Source organism: Poecilia reticulata, linkage group LG2, assembly GCF_000633615.1.
Source record: "Poecilia reticulata strain Guanapo linkage group LG2, Guppy_female_1.0+MT, whole genome shotgun sequence".
In the NCBI taxonomy this organism is placed as follows: Eukaryota; Metazoa; Chordata; class Actinopteri; order Cyprinodontiformes; family Poeciliidae; genus Poecilia; species Poecilia reticulata.
In genome coordinates, this window is record NC_024332.1 from 25486136 (window position 1) to 25510290 (window position 24155).

Below are 24155 nucleotides of genomic sequence, written 5' to 3' on the forward strand. Positions count from 1 at the left end.
ATGGATGGATGGATGGATGGATGGATGGATGGATGGATGGATGGATGGATGGATGGATGGATGGATGGATGGATGGATGGATGGATGGATGGATGATTTAATAGGTGAACAGATGAATGAGCAAACAGACAGATGTTTGGATGATCAATTGGATGGATGAACTTCCTGTTCAGGTCGACTTCCTGTTATCAGTTCAGGCAGACGCTGCCTTGCTCAGTAGCACACCGGCAATAGGACCCTGAGGACTCATATAATTTGTTCTTCAGTGAATCACTAGAAGCTGAAATCCAGTTTTCCATCTGGAGTCCCTCCAGGCAGTGTCTGTGTGCCACACATCTTCGTCTCCATTCAGTCTACCTCACACCGCCGCGCTACATCCTCCATTGTTTCTCCGCCAACGCTGCCACCGCAGCTCATTGTCTCTCCTCACCTTTGTGTCTCCGACTCCTGGCGGACCGCAACGTTGGCAGATCACGTTCATCGGTGACCCGACCCGACTCGTCAGGGGAAACTCAACAAATGCGGTTCCCACAGGAGAACAYGGAGAGGTGACACTCCTAACAGCAGCTGGTGGATTTAATGTCCACCATTTTGTTTCTTTTTCACACCTCAGATACCATCCTGCTGTCGGTCATCAGGAAACAACTTTTGTTTAATTTTTCATCAAACGCAAAGTGAAAAACTGCAATCATGGCCCTAGAAATAGAGTCAAACTTCTTATTCAATCTAAACTTCATAAACCTAAAACTGAAGTCAACAACTTGAAGACCAGAAAGACCAGGAGAAAGTTGTTAGTTTAGATGGAAATCTACCTAAACCAACAAACTGGACAAGAGGAGCAGCCAAGAGTTAGAATGGCCCAGTCAAAGTCCAGACCACAAAGAAATCTCACTCAAACTAACAATGTCAATGGTGGATGAGTTTGAGTACCTGAGGTCAACCGTCCAAAGCAACAATAACTGAAATGTTTGAGCACCAATTCAGTTTAGTTTAATGATATTCACAACAAATCTGATCTCAAGACGCTTTACAAAACAATCTACTAGATGAGTTTAAACACCTGAGATCAACAGTAAGCAACCCAAACAGATGAATTAGAGACGACTGGGTTTTCCTCTGTCCTCATTTCTAAGGTGGTCTTGGTTTGGAAAACCTACCTTAAAGATCCCAGGACTGTCTGGTTGCTTTGTAGGAAATGCGGGGCGGTTTTACAGAAGTTTACAGCCGTAAACTAGGCCAAAGACAGTAATTTCCTCTGAAGTGAATTCCGTCCTGACTCTCCTTGTTTTCTGGATCCTTACTGGGGCTTTGCTCGTCACACCCATCAGCTCTGAAATGCTGACAATCCGCTCATTAATTTGAACGGTGCAGCCGGGTCTGAAGCGCGAGAAGCCCTCAGCCATTTCCCTAATGGTGTGCGAGCCGGCTGACTGGGGCGGAGCTGGGAATGGCGCTGGAGGTGCTGGGAGCCGAGCAGCCATGATGGCTAACCACCGCACCATCCTCCTCCTTTGTTTCTCCTCTCCTCTTCTCACCCCAAACAGCTCCGCCTGTCACAGTCCGACATCAGGGTTCACTGGTCTGTCAACATTTACCAGCAGATAAAGACAGAGAGGGGGAATTTCTCCGCCCTGGAGAGCTCATCGCCGAGAAGAGTGTGTGGAAAGACGCGGAGCGAGTACTTATGTGTCTTTTCTCAATGACAGCAGCCAAACAGAAAACACTCAAGCGGGCCGAGTACATCAGAGCCCACCGGACGCCCGTGAAGCAGCTCGCTGGTGAAAAGCGACGACTGAGCAAATAGGACTCAACGCGGCCTGCAACAAGCTTCGCTAGCTTAAACTTATCTGAGAGGAGGAAATAAAAAAGCAGGACAAAGATTTGGGATTCAACAGCCTCACCAACTAATAAACATCAAGGGGATTTCTCCGCACAACAACGCGGCGGCTCTTTGAAACGGTCACAGCACTGAGCCAGTGATCCACCTAGGCTCTTTTAAATTATCCGTGTTTGTCGGGAAATTTGTTTGCTAATTGGGCCACAGATGACAAAGATGTCTGCAAACTTCCTCTGAAGCTCGTCAGGAAAAAACACAAATATCTGCTTCAAACGGCACTTTACTCCTCCGCCCCGCTGCCAAAGGAGGAACTCAAAGGGAACAGCTTGTTAATGTACAGTTAGATATATTTATTAAACTGCCATTGATCTAGAAAGGAGGAGATTTACCTCAGAAGTCAGAGTTAATCTGACGCTTCTGTGAGTCTTTAATCTGAGGTATTTCAACCCATTTTTTAAAAACAAATCCCTCCCACAGAGATAACTCCCATCACCTGCTGGAGGATTTCTGGACAAAACACAGATTATCATCGCTAATTTCTTTAAAAACTATCTATAAATTATATAAAAGCATAGATTTAAAAACATTTTGAAAYACTTTTTTAATACAAAAATGAATAAAAACCTATTTAGTGACAAAGTAAAAGGAGGAAATTAGAATTGCGTAAAAGAAATATATAGAAAATGCCCGAGTCACTGGTTGCTATGGTGACTCCCGCCTTTTCTGCATAAAAGCATAAAACATGTTTTAAAACCATTTAAAAAAAAAAGAAAACTCTTATCATGCGTTTACGAATAGAAACTGATTTAATAATGTATTAAAGGAAGAAAATAGAGTAAGAAACAAACTCAGAAAATGCTGTGTCACTGGTTGCTATGACGATTCCCGCCTTCTCTGCTGAGTCCACAGCATAAAGATGAGAAATTAATCCTTTAAACAAACAACTACAGGGGGAAAAAATACAAATGTATCAAAATGATTCTGAAACGTGATGAGTAGAAGCTTCCGGTGGACATATGTTTAGATTTTTATGAATTTACAAAGTTTCATGGAGGAGAAATGAGAGATTGAATAGACGACTTCATCCCAGTATTGAGAGGAAAACTTATAATGGGAGTGAATGGAGGCTTGGGGTGAGCACTCTGACCTCGAGGGAGATTTGACAGAAAACCAGAAGTCCTACAGCCGTCACACACACACTGGGTAAAAGGAGACCGAATCAGCAACATTTAGATGTATATATTGTCCATGTGAAGACAAACATGATTTAAATTTAAAAGTTTTTAAACTTTTAAATGTAAAAGTATGTGACATCATCACACAGTTAGCTAAACATTCTGCTAAAATCTAAAAAAATCATCCAACTTCACACTGTGGTCACGTAAAAACCATGAAAGGTATAAAAACTCAAATTTCACCAACTATAATTCAGTTTTCTGTGAACCAATAAAACTTTGAATAACATTTCTACTGCTGAGGAATACAGAGTTACAGAGCCCCAAATGGGCTGCATTTCCTCGTTCCTTTTGTCAAATTTATTCTGTCATATATTTGACAAAATATGTTGATTATGATGTTTTGATACCAGCAGTCAATGCAACATGTTCCTGATCGAGCAACACGTTTTATAGTGTTTTGTTCAGGCTTTTTCTAATGTTAATGTATTTTAAAACTTGAAAGGATGTAAGAAACGAATCAAACCCCCCAAACTATGAGCTAAAGACACATTTATTTCGCAATAATCTGCAAGAAATTAAAATTAAAAAGTCAAACCAGACAAACACGAATGGAAATCGGTTTTTGTGATTCTTATTTAAACAAAGATAAAGTAAAATTCTCCACACACTAAACAAATCAGATGTGATTTCTGTTCTGAAATGCTGCTAAATAATCAAACGTTTTACTGTCAAACATAAATGTAGAGTCTGACAGAATAACATGAACATTTGACGTGTTGCATTATTACTCGTGTTTAAAACTTTTCAGTTGAATGTTTAAAATTCAGCTTAAAATTTGATTATTTCCGTATTTTGATCTAAAAACATTTGTGACAAGACGACATCTTTTAAATCTGGACGGTTTTAATAATGGAGGTTTTTCTACTGTTCAACTTTTCAGCAGAAGCATTTTCAAATTTTTAAACCAAAGTTAACTTGAGCATCAACATGATTATAATACTTTAAGGCTTCACCTTCAGTTCGGGCTTTAATTAGGACATTAATGAAATATGTTTGTAGGTTTTTCCAGAGAATAAATATTTTTAGAGGTGGCGACAGAAAGGCTTTTTAAAACACGTCACCTCTGCATCTTGTTAACAAGATTTCCCTCAGATTGTTTCCTAAATGTCATGTGTTGTCACAGCAAAGCTCCTCACACACTTACGGCCCACGGAGGAGGCATGTGAGGCGCAGGTCACATGATCCGACTCGTCTCCCCATCATCTTCTGGTTCCCACATACGTGTCACCTGTCGATGCGATTAGAGCCGTCCGCGGGCCGGGCGATGCGTCCTGACTGAGGAAGACAAAAAGGCATCAGTCATCGGCGGTTTGCCGCAGTGTCACGGTCGCTTTGATGTCACGGAGCTGACGTGAGCCGAGCCTGGTTCTTCAGCCTGCAGCCAGGAGAAGACAAAGAGCATCAGACGTCCAGGTTGATCCCACCGAGGGCCAGGCAACCAGGCAACCAGGGAACAAGGCAACCAGGCAATGAGGCAGCAACTAGGCAACGAGGCAACAAGGCAACGAGGCAACAAGGCAACGAGGCAGGGAGTTTGGACAACAAGCTTCACTGTATTATGACGCAATCGCCGAGACAATCAGCAGCGTGATGTCATCGATTTGAGTTCCTGTTCAGGGTTAGAGCGTCAAGGTTTGGGCTTTATGAAACCGAGTAACAGGCAGGAGCAGTTAGAATAAGGACCAACCAGGAATTAGTCAGATCCAACCAAAAATTTGTCCATCATCCAGATAACTTGGTCCATTATCTAAATTATCCAGATGTCAGCAGAATGAAAAAAAATTTATACTCAAGTCAGAGTAGAAACATATTTGGTAAAAAGTCTACTCAAGTACCGAGTAAAATTGCATAATTTGATGGACCAAAATATAAAGTTAAGTGGAAATTTTGGTATTTTAAGGATGAAAATGACATGAATTTATATAAGCAACAGAAAATAACAAAATCAGACAAAGAAAATGTTTCCGAATCAGTTTCTTTAAAAAAAATAAAAAAAACTTATGAAACTTTAACCAAAACTGCAGGTGTGTGTCTGTTTTGGTTAAAACATGTTTGTTTTTCATTCAGTGGATAAAAAAAATCCAGAAATTTTACTCAAGAGTAGAGATACTTCATAATAAAATTACTCAAGTAAAAAGTACAGCGTAGTAAAAAACTGATTCTGTTCTCATATTGTGATACATTTGATCTGAATTTAAGACAGTAATGTCCGGACAGAATGATCCTGTGGACTGCATGTGGCCCGGGAGCCTCCAGTTGATTACCGCATTCAGATTTTGACCATACCTGTCCTCTTCATTCTGCGGTTTTCTTCCCAGATGGTTTGGTGAAGCTAACCATCTGGTGCGTCAGGTTACCGCAGACCAGCACCGAGTTATTTCAGGCTTTGTGTCACAGCTCTACCTTTGAACGCCGTCCAAAAACATGCAGGTTTCAGCCTTTAAAAAAAAAGAAAAACAAACAAAAAAACCCTTCTACTGCCATCTAAATGCAGGTTTGATAGAGCGGCTGAGACGGAGCGGATCCTCCCAGCTCGCCGGGTAAAAACTCTGCTGGAATGTGATGGAGGAACCAGGTTGGGTTTCATGAGCAGGTGTCTGTTGTTTTTCTCACACTGTTTCACCACCTGTTCATCTCAACTCCTTCCTGGGATTTTTTCCCCTCTGCGAAGGGCTTGGGAAAACATTACAGCATTAAGCTTTCAGATAACACTGAATAAAGAGACACATCCACATTTTTTACATCACTGTCTGAAGTTAAATCAAACCAAACTTCTCTTGTTTTCAGTCAAAATCACCAAATTTATGTCCATTTATTAAAAAGCCACAACAATGAGATTTATTTATTAGTGTCTTCACCATTGGATGATTACTGTCTCTCTAACCAATGAGGGAAAGCCCAGATGATGATGTCACGGCTTTGGAAACTTCTGATTGATGCCTGAAGTTTTATCTCTTACATAGTTCTCATGTGTGCCACATTTCCATGAACTTTGTCGCCGACAGCTATTTTAGTAGGTATCTGTAACCGTCATGACAGTTGCTACGGAGTTGCTATGACAACAATAAACAAGCCACAAGCTTAGAACTAGCTCTCGATCCTATATAAGTTATAAACAATATGCGTTACGATATTTACTCAATTACAATTTCTGAGTACTCTACTTTCATTTTGTTGGTCTCGTACACATGGTTCCTTTATGCTTTCTGTTTGCCTACCAAGATGGCCGTTCAGTGGCGTGAATGGAAATGTCCAACTATCACAATGTTAAGAGGCAGGTTCTGATCTGAAATGTGCAAATCGACCCCATTTGAAGCTGGTAATAAGCATTCCTTATTCACTGAAACATTTCCTGCACTAAGGGCTGAAAGGCAGCTCAGCAAGGAAAAAGCCATTATACCAAAAATCCAATCAGAAATTAGTCTGAATAATTAGTTTTGTCCAATCAGAAGTTAGAGGGTCTGAAAGGTCGCTCAGTGAGGAAGAATCTGTTCCTCCACAAAATCCAGATTGCATTTTCTAAATGTCCACATTGACAAAGATCTTCATTTTTGGAGAGACGTCCTCTCTGATGAAACTAAAATGCAACTGTTTGACCATAGTAACCATCAGTACATTTGGAGAAAAAGCGAAGACGCCTGTATCGCCCTAACTGTCTAGTATGGTGGTGGCAGCATCATGCTGTGGGGCTGTTTTACTGCAGGAGGAACTGGTGCACTTCATGAGAAAGAACATTATGTGAAGTACTGAAGCAACATCGAAGCTAAAGCTCCAGACGGATGATGATGCTCAGCAGTCAAAGTCGTTATAAAGTGATTTAAAGACAACAAAGTCAATGTTCTGGTGTGGCCTACACAAAGTAAAAGTTGTGGCCAGATCTGAAAGCTGACCCAGTTCCACCAGTTCTGTCAGGAGGACTGGACCAGAACTCCAGCAGCTATCAGACTGAGAAAAGAAAACATAAAAATGTTTGACCCAGGTTACACAGGTCAAAGGTGAAAAACTACCAAATACTCAGGAAGTTTATGTAAACATCTGATTTTATAGATATTCATAAATCAATCTATCTTTACTGTGACTTTTACCAAATAGAAATAATTTTGTTGATTCTACTTAAGTCTTTCCACATCAAAGCCGATCCGACTTGAAAGGATCTTTGAAAAACCTTGTAAACAAAGCAAACATAATAGTTTTCCATTTACCACATAACTGTTTAAAATATTTCTGTAATCAATTAAGATGTTTATTTTCTGTAGAGGAAAAAATATACATATTAGTCCATTTTTTATCTTAGCAGGTTAAGCCTCTCATTATTAATTTTATTTTAAATCTTTCTCCTATTTCATTTTTAGAAATGAGAACATTTTCTTTCCACCAAAACCACTTAAAATAAACCAATGCTTTATCAGATATGCAGAAAGGCTGATTACATGATTCTATCCAAAAACCTCGAACCAAAAAATTCAAACCAGCATCAGATTAAATCAGCAAACTTTTTAACAAACAAACAAACAAACAAACAAACAAACAAACAAACAAACAAACAAACAGCAGGTTCTTCCTGGTTAAAGTAACTCTGATTACAAACCAAACAGATTTCGTTTTAATACTGAGGTTTTTACTCACCGGTTTACTTTTTTTTTTTGTCGTTCAAATAAGACTAACACCTTAAAAAATAAACTAGTTTGGAGAAGCTCTGTCATTTGACACAACAGTAATTGACCTAAAACAAGAGAAGTTTGATCTGATTTAACTTCCGACAGTGAGGAAAAAAAACCTGTTTGTGTATTTTTATTCTGTGTATCTAAACTTGTGGTTTCAACTGTATACTATAGGTCTATGGGTAAAACCAACTGACCAAATATTCTGGAACTCTGCTGGGGTTGCTAGGTGACGGGCGGAACTCTGCTGGGGTTGCTGGGTAACAGGGAATTCCCCGCTGATTTGCGACGTTGTATTTCTGAAGTTTGTGACACAAGTCAGTTTCCAGACATCGAAAAAGGTTCATTTATTGTGAGAAATTGTCTTGGTTTGTTTTAAGAACTTTAGCTGTTTATAGAATTAGGAGAAACTCGAATGGAAATACATTTTGCATAATAGGCCCAACAGGCCTTTTATTGCTGTAAAACCATTGTTTCTACAATAAATTTGATCAAAATTAGGAAATAAAAACACTATAAAGTCCCCCAACTCTAAGAGTCCAGTTAAGATTGATATAAAAGCCTTATTAGGTGTGAGTAATGGTAGAAGATGGAGGTTTTGGGTGGAAAGTGAAACTGGGAACAAAGAGTTTGCGAGCGTGTCAGCCAGCGTTCCCCCTCTGCGCCCCGACACCAGTTTCCATGTTGCAGGCTCGGCATTACACTTGTCAATGAGTTTGCCTGTGCGGGCCATGCACCGCTGCCCCGCGTCTCCTTTCTAAAAGGCGCCGGCTCATGCTTGAACGCTCACTGTGTCCACGCCTGGTGCCCTAATCCAGGGCCTGCTCTTCCTTTAAGCAGGGAGTTAACTTAATCCCTCTCATTTAGGCAGCTGCACCAGCAGGAACTACGGAGAACGGGGGAAGAAAGTTCAAACTGTGACACTTTCAGCTGCTGCCACCGCACCTCCCTGGTTCCACATGCGCTCCGTCTCGGCCCGGTGTTTTAATGCGGCTGTGAATAATGCATGGGACGGGAAGGAGAGGGGAACAGAGTGAAGCCGGGGAACGGTGCTTTGATAAAACGTTTTTTAGCATCTTGAACAAACTCTGGATGTCTTATTGGGACTTCATGGGATAGACTGAAACAAGGTAGAGCGTAACTTGAAGCGGAAAGGAAAGCGAAGATGGCTGTCAGTAGCTTTTACTGCTACATTAGTCATTTTTAACATATCAGTATCTGATTAAGTACAACCAGATCAATATTCCTATCAACTCATGGAAGTCCTGCTCTTTCAGAGCGACTTCTTTCTCCTTGGTTCAGATCTGGTGCTTCCAGCCTGTTGATTCACAACACAAATAAATAAAAACTGTTCCCAGCGTCATCTTTTAACTGTTACCTTTCAGAGTGAAGAAAGGTTCTTCTTTGTCCTCAGTTCACTCTCAGGTGCTGCGTCCAAAAGAAACAATTCAAACAAGTCGGCCTCAGCGGACAGAGCGCTGAAAAGCAGCAGAGATATTCATGTGTACTCTGGCAGAGAGCATCCTGACCGGACCGTCGCTCCGTCCTGCAGTCAGGAAGACGAAGCGGGAAACGCCGACTCGTCTTCAGGAAAACATCCCCGAGGTGCTCGTCACTCCTCGAACCTCTTTGTTTTTGGATGGACCCATTGTTCCTCGGATCTGGAAACATTTTACTTCGATGACAAACGGTGAGTCTTTGCCGTCTCTGTAATATTTTTACAGGACAGTTCGAGTCGGTGGAAAATGTTGCGACTAAAGAAAACATGAGGAGCAGCTGTGGAGTCGAGGCTGAAGGTTTGAACCGTGACGCAAGAGTTTCACGAACTATCAGGGTGATTCTGTTGAAATGAGGTCAGATGTGAAAATGTATCACAATGAGATTAAGAGCAACTTTCTAACTGAAAACTGGACCATCAACAACTTCAAGGTTCAGTTGAACGAAGAAGATTTCAATCTCCTTCAAGTCCAAAACTATTTTCAAAACCTTAGTCCTGCTTCATTGCCGCCTCAATTTGACATTTTACTTCCCAGCTTTAGCTCAAGTTGCCATGTTTTTTGTTTCCTTTGATTCATCTGTGCTTCACGATGTAGGAAATCTCAAAATTAAAAACTAAACAAAACATTAAAACATAACCACAAACTGGAGCAAAGATCCCTATTTTCACTGCGGTTGGTCCTCCAAACCACAAGGGGTCACTGTTGTACTCACTGGAAGTCCACTCAACAAACAAATCAGTTTTAAAGTGTAACTAAACATCAGACAAACTGTTTATCTTAAGGGTTTTATATATATTTCTGTCCAAATTTTGACATTTCCCTGTGAACTTGTTTAATTCTGCATAATTTTGCCCAAATAATGCAGTTTTTGATTAAGAACAGTTGCCAGTTGCCGTGCTTATGCTTTCACGGAGGAATTAGCTACATTTTTTATTTGTTTAGCGCCTCAGACATGGAATATGAAATAGATTTAAAGACATTTAAACGTGTTTAGAAGAAAACTCCCCAAAACTTCTACAGGTACTTTTTAAATGTAATGTTCATTTGACTTTATTTGCTGTGTGTGTGCAACTTTTATATTTCTACAACAGGTTTGTGTTCTGGTTTTACGGTTTTAAGCTCATGAATTTGGTTATTTCACTTTTTTATTAATTTCTCACAATTTTTGATGAATTTTGGTTCTGCAGCTTTTCTTTGTTAAACTTTGTAATAATTTTCCATTAGCAAAGTTTTTTTTTTTACCCCCAACTCTCAAAGTTACCAAAAATAAATCTAAAAATTGTCTTAAGTTTCTTTTTCCTCTTCTCTACCAAACTGTTTCCAAAATAAATAATAATAAAAAAAAATACTTCCAAGATTTCCCTTGAGCTTAAAATGAAATCAAAATTTTCTGACACGCTACGTTTTATGCTTTGTTTTACCATGAAACGACTCCAGGTTACATTTTTTAATTTTCAGACGCCAAAACTTTGAGACGAATCTGCTCGATCGATCCGATTACCGCTCCCTGGGGAACTCTTCTTCTGTGCAGGAGGACTTCAGACATGGCGGTTGTTTTGTGTCTTCCTCTCTCGTTGTTGGCAGTGCTTATGTAATAACAGATGGAAGCTAGAAATTAACACGTCTTGTCTCTCTCGTTTTTTCCCCCTCCTATCTCCATTTATTTTTAATACGGCGAGCACGAGCCCGCTCTCCTGTCGTCTGTCTCTCGCCGTGAGTGTGTGTGCGTGACCTCGGTGAGCCGGCGGCACCTGTCAGGAGCGCGTCGCACCGCGGTTTGCGTGCCTAATTAGCACACAAGGAATTCGGTGGCACGAGGCGTGCAGCGTCAGTGGGAAGAGACGAGTGTGGGGTGCAATTAGGATTTGTTGGCATGCACCGAACACGAAGACAAGGAGGAGGAAGAGGAGAGGTTGGGGTTTGTTGTTGGTGTGGGAGGGGAAGGTTGCATGTGGGGCTCCGTACTTCTTTCATCTCTTCAAAAGATGCACAATCCAAGAATTTTTACTTCAAACAGCTACAATATCTTTTATTTCAGGGTATTTATGTCTCCTTTGGTGGACAAATCTGTGAAAACATAATTATGATTGGTTCACGTCAACAGAGTTGTTTTAAATTTTGCATTATTTTTTTTAAGCTGCAAAGAACTTTTGTTTTTAACAGAAATTAAAGTTTGGTTTAAAACCTCAGCGGAGCAGCAGGTGGAAAAAAATGTACAGCAATGTTTGTACAAAGCCAGTTTCAAAACTCCACATTTTATCCAGAAAGTTCTGGAGCAAAAACGATGAATCTGTTGTTTTTGGTATCTGGAAAAACCTTGAGCAAAATCTAAAAGGCTCAGACTTGTTTAGAAACCAATAACCTAAAAACAACACGATGAATTTGGTCATTTGGGTGTTGAGATTAGATTAGACTAGATTAGATTTCCACTTGATGGTGCAGGAGACTCGGTTCGATTGGGACAAAATTGCAGCATTTGTTACATTYACAGCTGCTCACACTCTCTCTGCTCCGAGTCAAACCAACCAGACCATTTGAAAAACCTGTTCCCCTCCTCGCCTGTGGGGGCGCTGTACCAAAAACTGCCGAAGGAAACAACATAAAAACCTCTGAAGAAGACACTGACTTGTTACATTCTTYACAAAATGTAACAAAAAGGGWGCAGCATCAGATTTGAGCAGTTATTTGTCTTTGGTARAACACTAGCAATTTATCCTACTAGCACTAGCCTAGCCTAGCATGTTTGTTTTGGTTGTATTTACCCAGAATTCCCTGCACCGTAGTCTACTTCCTGCTTTTGGCTTGATCTCAGGTGCTCACATAAGCATTCAAACACATTTGAGGGTCATAAAGAGGGTGATTGACAACACTAAGCCCCGCCTCCTGGCTCTGGTTGGTTGTTTCTACTTGGAAGAAGGCAGAGGAGATGCCTTCTTCTAAGACGGAAAATTCATATGAACTTGTGATGACGTGATGACAGTTTAAACAAACGTAAAAATATATTTTTTATAAGTTACATGCTGCATCTTTAAAAGTGGAAAAAGCCTTTAAAGATCTTTTTTTACTTCACATCCAACTCAAACAATTACAAAGTTTAAAAGTATTCCTTTAAATAATTTGCTTTCTTCAATCTTTCTGAGAAAGGTTTCTGTCATCGACTTTCTGCTTCTTCAGTCAGACTTTCTTCCAAACCAAACRGRAAAAAAAAAAACAACTGAAGAAGCAACAGAAAGAATTTAAAGGTGGCATCTTGTAGCTTCAAGTTGGTGCTTGATCTCAACAATGGCTGCAGACTTTGTTGGGGCATTGATTGGTCATTACAGATTCATCAAAGCAACAAAAAGAGCGTTTGAGGCGGGGGGGAACGACGGAGGCGGCGGCTGCTGGAAGCGATTGTGACGAGGTCGGACATCCCGCCCGCATGACTTATTTATCAACGCGGCGGAGGCGGTTTTCATGGTAAGATCGGAGTCTGCTGGGAAGTTCAAACGAGTGGAGGGAACTACAAGAAGCAGCCGGGACCTCAATTTGACGAGACGGCATCAAAAAGATCCCGATAGCCATTGTGCAAACAACACGAAAAGGGAACAAATGCCTCTTTAATATTTCCAAAAGAATATAAAACGTCATGAAAACGGTGATGAATATGAGARGGAACAAGAAAGAGCCGTCTCTTGTTTTTAATCTAAGGGGCGCGGCGGCGATGCGGCCATGTGGCCCTCGCTTTAATAATTTAACAGACATCAGGACGGCACCTGCTGGGAGCCCAAATCATCGCCACGGCTTTGAACAAAACCGCTGTGACATTATGGCATCTGGCTTTGCTGCGCACAAATACAGACAGAGAAGAAGAAAATCATTGCATTGGCGGCGCTGAACACGGCCCGGGGCTACGGAGTAATGAGCACGTCTCCGCGGAGGCTCCGCCGCCGAGTCACTTTCTGAAAATGGTTTCTTGTCTTAATAAATCCTAAATGTGTCATTTAGCTGTAAAACAGGAACAACAAAGCAGGCGACACCAACGCCCGTCTCTCTTCTTCTTCTTCTTGTAAAGATGACTTAATAATCAAAGCGTCTCCACAGGTACACCAACATCTCTTCTCCATTTTCTTTCCTCAAATGGTTCAAGGTCGCAAAGTTTCAACAAATACATCAACCAGCAAATTTTTTTTTACAGTTTTTCATTCTGTAAATAATCCAACATGCCTCTAGAAAAGGAAGTTAGTGCCAAAAAAATCTGGTTTTGTTGGTTTCTACAAGGATCTACTGAGTAAACGATTTCARACACMCAAACCAAGCTGTACGGTGGCCCTGAAGTCCAAAACACTTCAACAACTCACTAAACACAACTAAAAAAATAAAAACACGAGTGAGGACTTTAATTGCTTTATCTTTGAAATGTTTTGAAATTGTGTTTTTTAATTTTGTTTGTTTTAAGGTGTTTCATGATGTTTTCCTGTAATGTTTGAAAAACGTTAAAATTTAGTTGAATTTTATGTTTTGATTTYGTTTCAGTCAAAGTTTTTCTAAGTTGCACTTAGTTAATGTTGTGTTTTTTGAGAGCCAGTGTCCATTCGTTTGGGAAACCAAGTGTGTGTCATCAACGCAGTAGAAGAACGCAGTAACAAGATGGCGGATGGTGAAGTTGAGGTTYGAGCTAAAGAACCAGGTATTTGTTAGTGTCTGACCAGAACCACGTTGGCGTTGGGGAACCTTGTGAAAACAACTATCAGAAGGTCAACCACAGGAAAACACCGCCGWTGGAGAAACACCAACTAGATTGAACTAAACCAGACATTAACCAGTTGGACCCTATATCTGGCAGAATATTGTGTTTTAAGGCCCATTTTTGACCAGTTGGATGTCCAAATTTAATCTACATGTTTAGTGTTGGGACATAATGATGAAAGAAATGAAGAAAATAGTCAAAAATGTTGGTTAAACTAGATAGTTCCAATGGAATCACAATTAACATGTTTTCCTAACTGATCAATTTTTTATGTATTGAATTTCTTTAGTTTGGAGCATGACATGTTGCTTTTTTAGATGTTTATCYTGCCTCATGCGGTCGGACAGGTTCTAGTTCACTGATTTATTCCACAAGTCAGACAGTTCTCAGGCACTCGTTTGGCCAATGAAACTGAACCAGATATGACACARTGCCATTTATTAAAAACTTGGATCATCTTTGTGTGATATTACTTGGAATTAATTGCAACAAAAAGGCAAAYTKTAAAGGTTTCTATTGTTAGAAACCAMGCATGGTGGTGAKGTCCTTGAATCATAATTCTGGTGAAGCACCAATAAGACGATGAAACTTGACTTTCTGAAGGTGATGAAAGTGTTTAAATAGGGTTCCTTATGGAAAGTCCATTATAACTGGTGAGTTCAGAGCATKTTTTGTGATGTTCTGTAGCTGGATAACGGCTAAATGCCTGAAAAAGCACAAAAACCCCATCTAAACAAAGTCAGCTTGGATAAAAATCATCTCCCTGGTCTCAGTTTCATTTGACACAAACTTATGTGAGCAGTTTTAATTTTTTATTTCTGCATCCTGCTCCTGCACCAGTTGTCCGCGGGCCGTTGCTGTCTCTGCCCATGTCTGCCATCCTGAAACGTGTGAGCGGAGGGGGGAAGACGAGCCCAGCCAAGAGGCCTGCAGGCCGCAGCCCTCTCTCCGGACCCCCAACCCCGGGTCAGGCTCCTCAGGAGGGGGATCGCCCCGCTACCGGATCGAGGAGGAGGAGGAAGGAGGGAGGAAGCTCCCCCGGTGTCTTGTGTAATCAACATTTAGAGGAACAGCTGGAAGGAGATGGAGGAAGAGGAGGAGGAGGAGGAGTGTTTGTTGTGGACTTTCTCACGTTCTGTCGTTTCGTGCGGTCGGTGTGCAATCCCGACGGGCTATGGCGCTCGGAGCGGGTTCATCATCGGGGTCTTTGCTTACAAATAAAGAAACGGCTCCTCTGGGAGAAAACGTGAAATCTCAGACTCCAAAGGAAGAAAGATCAGAAGACGGACGATATTTACACAAGAAGTTTGGGTTACAGTTGTATGATTTATTTTTCCTTGCRGTCTGTAGTACATGTAGTACTGTTAGAAGGGACCAATTCGATAAATGATTCCTCTTTGTTGCATTTATGTTTTAAATAAACTACAAWGTGAGCCACATTTCCACTGAAACRTCTCAAGAATTTCATGTTATCAAGTCCAAATTGCAGGAGTTTTTCTATCCATCARTGCTTGTGCCTGAATGTTCAGTAAGGATGATAGACTCAGTTAATTTTGGAGAAAAAATTGCAACATTTGTTCAATTTTCAGCTGCTGTATGTGAAACCAACCTGTTCCCCTCCTGGCCTGTGGGGGCGCTGCACCAAGAACCACTGAAGGAAACGACGCAAAACCCTCTGAAGACACTGAGAGCAACTTCCTTCTTCACGAAATCCAAACAAAAACTAAGTAGTGTAATATTTTAGTTATTAAAATAACTTTGGCTAATGACTAAAAGTTATTTCTCATGCTAGTGCTAGCCTAGCATGTTTGTTTTGGTTGTATTTACCCAGAATGCCCTGCACTGTACTGTAGACCACTTCCTGCTTCTGGAGCAGTATCCGGTCCGCTTGGCGTTCACATATTCAACAGTTCACTTCAACTGAGACTGAAGTTAGCTTCAAACTAAAGAACCARGTTTTTTAAATTCTAGGAAAAACATAAATGCTAACATTTAACGATGCAAAACTAACAAAATTAAAGGAGAGAATAGTAAAATTAAAAATCTTTGAGTGGTTCTGAATTAAACCTTCATTGCTTTGTGACACACTGACACACAAACCTGAGGCCTGCAGCAAAGAAACACACCTGACCCGATTTCCTCAAAATTTCCCTATTGGACTCACTTTCTTGTTTTGGATCTATCATGACACACAGGATTAATAAAAAAAAAAGAAAAGTTTACTTTTGAGCAGGTACAAACAAAATTGTAAGAAAATGTAATGAATTTTGTGGCAAACCAGTAGTTTGCGTTTACCAGTTTTGGCCCCCAGGGCAAAAAATTTGGACACCCCTGAATTACAAAAACTGCTTCATGGAAATTCKGAGYATACTTGATATAAATTCTTAAACTTAATTCTCCACATACAGCTTGAACTACAACTGGATAATAAGTCAATATATCGTCGTGATGGACATGTGATCAATATCAATAGAAAATGTGACAGAACACTTAACTTTCTCTGTCTTTGGTTGCCTAGCAACAACCTGCTGAGTAACAAGCAGTTTCAAGTCCCTCCTAACTCCGGTTGCCTAGCAACAACCTGCTGAGTAAATGGCGCAGCAGCAGTTTCAAGTTTCCCGTCTGTGCCTCGTTTTTGCTTAAAAATAAAAAACGACGTGGAGAGAAAACTGGATAAAACAGGAACTTTCGCGCCATCAGTTTGGCTGTTCACGTATTTAAAACAAAAAACTAATCAATAATTATCGGTATCAACTGATATGAAACGRTTTTATTATGATAGGTTTTTCTGCCAAATCGTTTGGCCCTGATTTGAACTGAACATTATTAAAAAGGACAGGACTGTCGACTGCTGATGCTAATTCTGATAGATAACATCAACGTCTCCAAAGTCTCCTCAATGCAGAGATATTCCTTACGTCTATTAACAAGTCAATGTTTGGCCTTATGCGTTGTGTGTTTGGGCCTCTAAATTCTGTAATTGTCTCTGGCGTTTCACAACATCTGTATGGACCATCTGACTAATTACAGCAGYGTACGATCCCGTCTGGATCCGGAAAAACCTGCGGAGACCCCCCTCTCCTCCGAACGCGGCCTTCCGGTCAGGAAGAGGACGAATCCTCATTGTTCTTCAGCAGAGACGATAATTTTCTATAATTTCCAGCATCTAAACAGAGAAAACCCGCGTGAGAAAACAAAGCGGCGACCCCGCCTCCTCTTCGGAGAGAAAAGCCCGTCTAAAAACGRCGCGTGCAGCTGGCGAGCCGCGCGCTTTTCACCATGCGCAGTTTACTCCTGCTAAATGTATGGAATCAGACTCGCACTAAAAACTACAATTACAGGTGATATACAGATTGAAATCACAGGGGCTGGTTTTTTTTGTTGAGGAAAATTGTCCTAATGAGCGGTTTGTCGATTTGTGGGGTGGAAGGGTTGGAGCCGGTGTTGGAGGAGATTGTAAAAGTCTTCCTGAGTGTGTGTTGGGGCGGCGGCGGAGGGATGGGGGACGCATAAACAGCTGCACCTGCTGCTGCTGCGCYGCGCACTGCCACAGTTAATGATATCGGATGATATCATTAGGCAAAGTGCTCATAAACAGATGTTGGAGGCGCTGCCTAAACAGTGTCAGGCGAGTCGGTTTGCATCTCCGTGAGCGTATTATTTATGTAGACGTTTAAGTTTGTTATGTTAATAACCCCTCTGTTAGCATGCAGGAGGTGGAGCAGCAGGAGAAACACAAAGATGACACCGCTGTGCGCCTGTTGAGGCAGCGGAGAGTTAAAATACACCTCCGAGGAACGAACGGGTCAAGGACGATGAATTATCCACGATTGTGTTTAGATTGTGGCACATTCCTGCAGGTCGTGACCTCAGAGACAATGGGTTTTACCAAAAACACTTCATGAAGACGGATGTCTGGGAAAACGGATTCATTTTTATGCATTGTGGCCTTTCATCTGGTGTCCATTTTGCTAGCTTGGAGCCAAAACAACTTGGTAAATTTGACTGGCAGCCAATCAGAAAGATTTAAGCATCAGAAGTAACATTTCAAAAAGGTTTGCACCAATCCACATTTTTCACTTCCAATACCGATATCTGAGGTTTAGTATCAACTAACACCGATATCTGATACAGAACTGACTTACAAACAGATAYACATGTACTAAGTTACTAATTATTTGATAACTCTGTACCAGTACAGCTAATAAAAATACTCCAATCACTTCACAAGTTTGGTCAAAATCCTCAGACTGTTGTAAAACTTTCCTTTCATTTCAAATAAAACACCCAGACCTAGCTAAATCTCAATCTTTATYGGTGTCAAAAGTGTAAAAAGTGGATTGATGCATTTTTATACCATCCTGCTATGACAAAGTGATCATAGCAGGATCACTTTGGGTCGGTATCACGTAAAATCAACTTGTTTCGATAATGTTGTTCATGGAGTTTTGCTTTGACAGCTGTGTAAAACACCTGGTGGGACCTAGCCCCGCCTTCAAGGTGCAGCTCCTCCCCCTTTCTGCTCCTTCAGACTAGCCAGAAGCAATTAGCAAACACCTGTTGGGACTGCTGACGTCATTATACGAGCTATTTCTCAGAGTAATGCTGGTAAAATRTTTAATAGAGGAGCCATGTTGGGATGACTTTCTGACGGCAGAGTTTCAGAAAAATAGTCTGTTAAAGACAGAGGCCCAGTTTCTAGAAGCTAAATTACAAAGGTTAAGTCATATTTGACACATTTAGCATTTTTATAACAACTGAAGGTAACAGTTTATTATGCTATAAAATGATATTATGTATCTGTAAAAAACATAATACTGCCCCTTTAAATGTCCTGTACTGGTGTGAAGTTATCAAAGAAATGTGTAATTTAGTACATTTATGTTTGCGTTTAAGATAAAGAAACGTTTAAGCAATATTTTTCTGTATCAGATATCAGTATCAAAAGTGATAATTTGAACAAATATCTCAGAAAACGTCATTTTTTTATTTTAAAGTTACATACTGCAGCTTTAAGGAAACATATTTGGATGGTGGGAGGAAGCCAGAGTACCCAGAGAAAACCATTGTAGTCACAGAAACCACATCTTTCCCAGACTTTCCTGGTTTGTTTTTGAAATATCCCATCAGCCTCAGTTTTACCGCGCTCSTACACGTGTTAACAGATTTAGGGAAAAGGTTAGCGTTCTGTTATTCTGCTCAGGCGCTGCCATTTCACCTCCTCCTCCCCTTCACCTCCCTGACAGGGGAGGGGAGCGCGCGCCCATTTCTCTGGCACCATTATCCTCATTTGTCCTGTCAAGAGAATGACAGGCCGGTTGACTCTTCCCCAGATACGACCATTAGGTAACGCTCTGTCATCTGACAGCGAGGCATTCTGCCGCTCCCTAAAAACCCCCTAATTATTTCCTTCGCCAGAGACAGGCGGCGGCGGCAGCGGCGGCGTTGGGTAGGTAATTTTTAACCTTTCACGCGCACCTGGGGAACCCTCCTCCGGGGAGCCAAGGTGCCTGTGTGGCATTCAGTCATCAAAACATGACCTTTTATGGCCGTTCGGAGAGCAGTTGGCACCGGGTGCCACGCGCCGGCTAATGCTAATGTTGATGACTAATTTATGCRTCAGCCGAGCGCATCTGCAGCGAGTCGGGGTKGGGGGGGTGTCATGGCTGCAGAACAAGCAGAGGTGAGAGGCGTTTTGAGGTGAGGGGCGGGGCTTGTGGGACGTCTGGGAATTGTGGCTAATTATGTTGCAGGGAATACATTCRGCGTGACCAGTGAGCCTTTTTAGAATTTGTCGAGAGCAATCTGACTAACGTGGGTGACCTTTACGCTTTTTTTTTTGTAAACCCAAATTACAGGAGTCCAGAGAGCATGCAAGATGTGTGCATATTCAATGACCTAATTGGCTTTTTTCTTGTTCCAACCATCAGGACAGCAGGGCGACAGGAATCCTTCAAGTCGTTTATAAAGTCAGTTTGACAAATAAAAACCTGCAAATCCTCCTACTGTAGAAGTTATCCTCACCTATGGCAGTCAGATTTGACATTTTATCAGATGGAACTTTTATAAAAGTATACTTTTTTTAACGTATTTGTTAAAGTTGTCACCATGCTGTCTGACAAAACAACCAATCAGAGCGAGAAGGCGGGTCTTAGTGCTGCCATTCACCCTCATGTACTCACTGGACTTCCCAATTTCCTGTTACTGGAAAATKATTCATCAGCCATCATAAGCGGCCATGTTAGCTGCTATTAATATTCACTACAGGCCAGGGTGATAGACAGCGCTAAGACCCGCCTCCTTGCTCTGATTGGTTTGTTTCTAGTTAGCACTGGGAGCCTTGGGAGGAGAAAACCTTGATTTTTTTCAGATTGTCTTTCTTAGAACAGACAGTGAGAGTTTCAACAAACATGTAAACAAAAAWATATTTTTTAAAGTAACATACTGCAGCTTTAAGGCTCTTAAAGTAGCAGATTAGTCTAAAAACGTCAATATAAACATAGGAGAAAAAGCTAAAACCTAGCTTAGCATTTGTAGCTAACTGCATTAAATCTCACTTTATTTCCAAAAGACCTAAAGTTATGTTGTCATCTATTTAGTGACTAAAAAATGGTTGAAAACGTCAAAGAAATGCTACAGTTTGGTTGTAATTTGAAGTRAAAAACAACAACAAAACATAATTCTGAAAGGTTTTCCATACACAGTGGGAAAATATAAAAATAAWCAATTTGGTAACATTATAAYTAGTTTTAAATGGGAATCAGTGACAACAAAATGGTTAAAGCACATAGTTTATATAACACCTATAAAATTTTAAAATAAAAAAATAGGAGAAAAAGAAATTCTCCACAAATTTTGCCAATTTTTCTTACACAACTTGMACTAAAACAACTAAAGTTATTTTAAAATAAAAATGAATCTAGAAGGGCTAATTTAGTCCAATATGCAACAGACGAAACACTGTAGAGAAAATGTGCTCCCACATAGTAGGGCAACCAGACCCACCATGCAGTTTGACCAGGCAATTAGGAGAAAAATAGAAATCCATATTATTTATACGTTTTTAGCTCTAACTAGATGTTCTTAGATTGATGCAGAATCTCAATAACTCTTCATACTTTAAAAAAATCTGAACAAATTCAAACTTTTTCTGATATATTGGGAAAAAAATGTGTCGCYAGATGCATAAAAATGATTGAGAAGAGAACAAATCCAGAGCGAGGTCATCATGCTTCATGCATGAAAGGGTTAAATGTTTATTGTTCTTGCAGGAATATGGATGAGTGAGGATCAGCGACCGTACGGAGGACAGAAAGAGACATTAATGTTGAGAATAAAAAACAAAAGACAAAACAAAAAGGCACAGCCTGGGGCTTTTACACTTCGTTTATAATCTTCCCCAAATTCCTGCTAGTCCATAAATTGTTATTATCACCGAGCGCTCGGCGAGGCGGAGAGGCCTGAACGCGGCTAATCGGATCAAAAGTAAGTGATGGCRCTATTCTGCTTGAAAAACACCATTTGTAAGAACCGGGYCTGCTTGTCCTGTCTTCGTTTGCGTATTCACGGCGAGCCGGCGGAGGACAGGAAGCCCTCCTCCCTCTTCCCGTAGTTAGTCTGGAGAAAGGTCAGGGAAAAGTGTTTCCCTCGGAGCGCCGCGCAGCAATAAACTACTGGTAAACACAAAGCAAGACGGATTCAGGCTGCCGCCGCCATTAGTGATTTATACTAATCCGTTTCTTCCTCGGCCCGCCGTTAAGCTCGGAAATTACACGTTCCGTCACGAGGAGCCGCTCTCACCTGAGTATTGGATTACCGCAACAAAATATGAATAATTAATACTGAGAAATAGGTTCCTGGCAACAGGAATAGCTGCAATTTAATAATGAGTATTACGTTTCAACCTCCTGCGCTGACGCCGTTTCATCTTCTCTGGTATCTCCACTGAGGGAGTCGCTGCCTCCTCTTCCTCATCTCTACATGCTTTATTTGGTCCACAACTTCAACGTTTCCTCAGACTTTAATAGTTTTTGTAAAGTATTTCAGCCAGATGTTTTAATTTGGGRAATGTGTGTGKTCAGACTTTCATCCTGCCTTTCTTTACTCAACTAACAGTCGTCAAATCAATTAAAATCAACTTTAAAATACTCTTTTCTCCCAAAGAGAAAACAAACAATCTCCACATCGTTTACATTTGTAGCTGTCAGTTCTACAACGAATCTAAAACAGCCTCTGACTGAAGACTGTTGCTATCATTACATGCTAACAGCTTAATATCAGCAGCAGAGACGATACTCCACAGTAACATGTCCTGGATGACWCCAAGCTCTGCATCTGCGTATCCTCTACTCCAAYATCACAKCGATGTTGGAGTAGAGGATACGATCCTTGTCCATCATGAGTGATGGAAGACATGRGTTGAACTTCCCTGCTATCTCTCTGCATCAGTGTAGCCTCCCTGTCAACTCCTCAGGGTTTTGGGCTYGACGTTCAAACCTTTCAAATCCTAAATTTGAAACTAAAACATTGTATATTTTAAATTATGACAATAAAAACTGTAACTACGGGAATAGAACGAAAAACTTAAGGCAAAATGTAGATTCTATTAATAAATCCTGCAGTCTTATACACAAAATGAAGAAAGTCCTCACAGCATAATACTGCCACCACCTTGTTTCACTATAAAGATGGTGTGCTATCGTATATATTTGTGTAAATTTCAGCATAATTCAGGTTTTTATTTGTGGAAATGGTAAAATGGGAACATGTGAAGGGTGTGATTACTTTTCCTGGGTTCCTCCTGTTTTTTCCTCCAATAAGCCGGCGATGAATAAATGAGGAAAACCCACCCAGGGGTGATCAGACGGCCACAAACCCCTGTCATCTGTCTCCTGGAGCTGCCAGGCAGAAGAGGGGAGAAGGAGGAGAAGAAGAAGAAAGAGAGGAAGAGGAGGAGGAGGAGAGCCAGGATTTCTTCTTCATCTTCCTCTCCCTTCCTCTCTGGCTCGGCATTATTCTGTCAGAGGTGAGACAGAAGAAGAACAGGCTCGTTTTCGCCTTGCCAGACGACCGACGGCGATCTGCCATTTGCTCAAAAAAAAAAAAAAAAAAAAAAATGGCGGATATTCCATACATCCATCTTTATTTAATGAGAGAATACACGAGGACGGAAGGAAGGGAAGGAGACGGAGAGAGGGGGGAAAAACTTTGCTACATATGGAGCGCTTCTTACAACTAATCAGCAGACTGTTGGTGATTGGGGCCGCGGGCGCCAGGTTGGCTCGAGCCGGAGTTAGCACAGTGCCCAGGTCTTTGCTGCAGGCTGCACAGGTTGGCCTCAACTCTGCTGGGGAGCAGATGGCGAGCCAAAGCTTGTAGTCACACTTACCTTCCCCACTAAATCCCTAATCCCTCCGTGGACGCTCCTCCAAGGCAGGTTTTTGGAGGCAGAAATAGGGGTTACAATCTGGACCGGCGCGCCGCCTGCCAAAACACTCACAACACAGAAATGCAAATTAACTTATTTGTGTTGTCCGCCGGCCAAGGCGCCGCTTCTTTTGCGAGTAATTAAGATACCTTGAAAAATGTTTGTAGAAGATCAATAATTTGAAATAGATAAATAACAATGCKGTTCTGAAGCGGAGTGAGAAGTGGAAAAAAAGAGGAAAACGTCCTCCTGAATCGGCCGGGTGACACGCCAAACGCTCTGCAGATGTTAAAGCTAAACATCCATCAGAGAGCAGCAGCTGACGCATTACAAACACAAGGCAGGGAGCTGCTTTTATTAAGTTTAGCCTCATGTTTGGCTTCAACTTTATTGGATTATGTCAGTTTACTGAAAACATTTAGGCAGAAGACATTTCTTCTTGAGTTTTAATCACGCTTCTCTATAGAAAGAAAGAGTAAACTTTTTGTTCTGGAAAGAAAAAACCCTTTCAGGTGACTTCTTTGAACAGGTTATTTATGGACACAAAAAGTTTGGACACCCCTGATTCAGGTGAGAGCGCGAGTAATAATTAGCTAAATAGTTACAGAGGAATCAATCAATCAATCAATTAATCAAATTTTATTTCTATAGCACATTTCAGCAGCAAGGCATTTCAAGTAAGAAAGGAAGCAATTCYTTCTCACAGACAATGACTACTGTTGCTGTTAGCTGTCAATTTGTTAGCATAACGCGCTAAATCTAAA

The 24155-nt window shown here is 41.1% G+C and overlaps 1 protein-coding gene across 4 annotated transcripts in view; it reads right to left on the minus strand.

The window, feature by feature from the left end:
* Positions 1–24155, minus strand: part of LOC108167039 (uncharacterized) — an 84076-nt gene that overhangs the window by 46386 nt on the left and 13535 nt on the right. For 3 of the 4 annotated variants that reach the window (XR_001777452.1, XR_001777450.1, XM_017309734.1), the window contains exon 3: positions 4220–4350. Coding sequence is in view for 2 of the 4 variants with exons in the window: in XM_017309734.1 (XP_017165223.1) it covers positions 4275–4350 (76 nt within the window). In the remaining 2 variants the exon portion in view is untranslated. Of the gene's footprint in view, positions 1–4219; positions 4351–23096; positions 23459–24155 lie in introns of those variants that run through there. The other variant, XM_017309731.1, reaches the window with a different exon arrangement.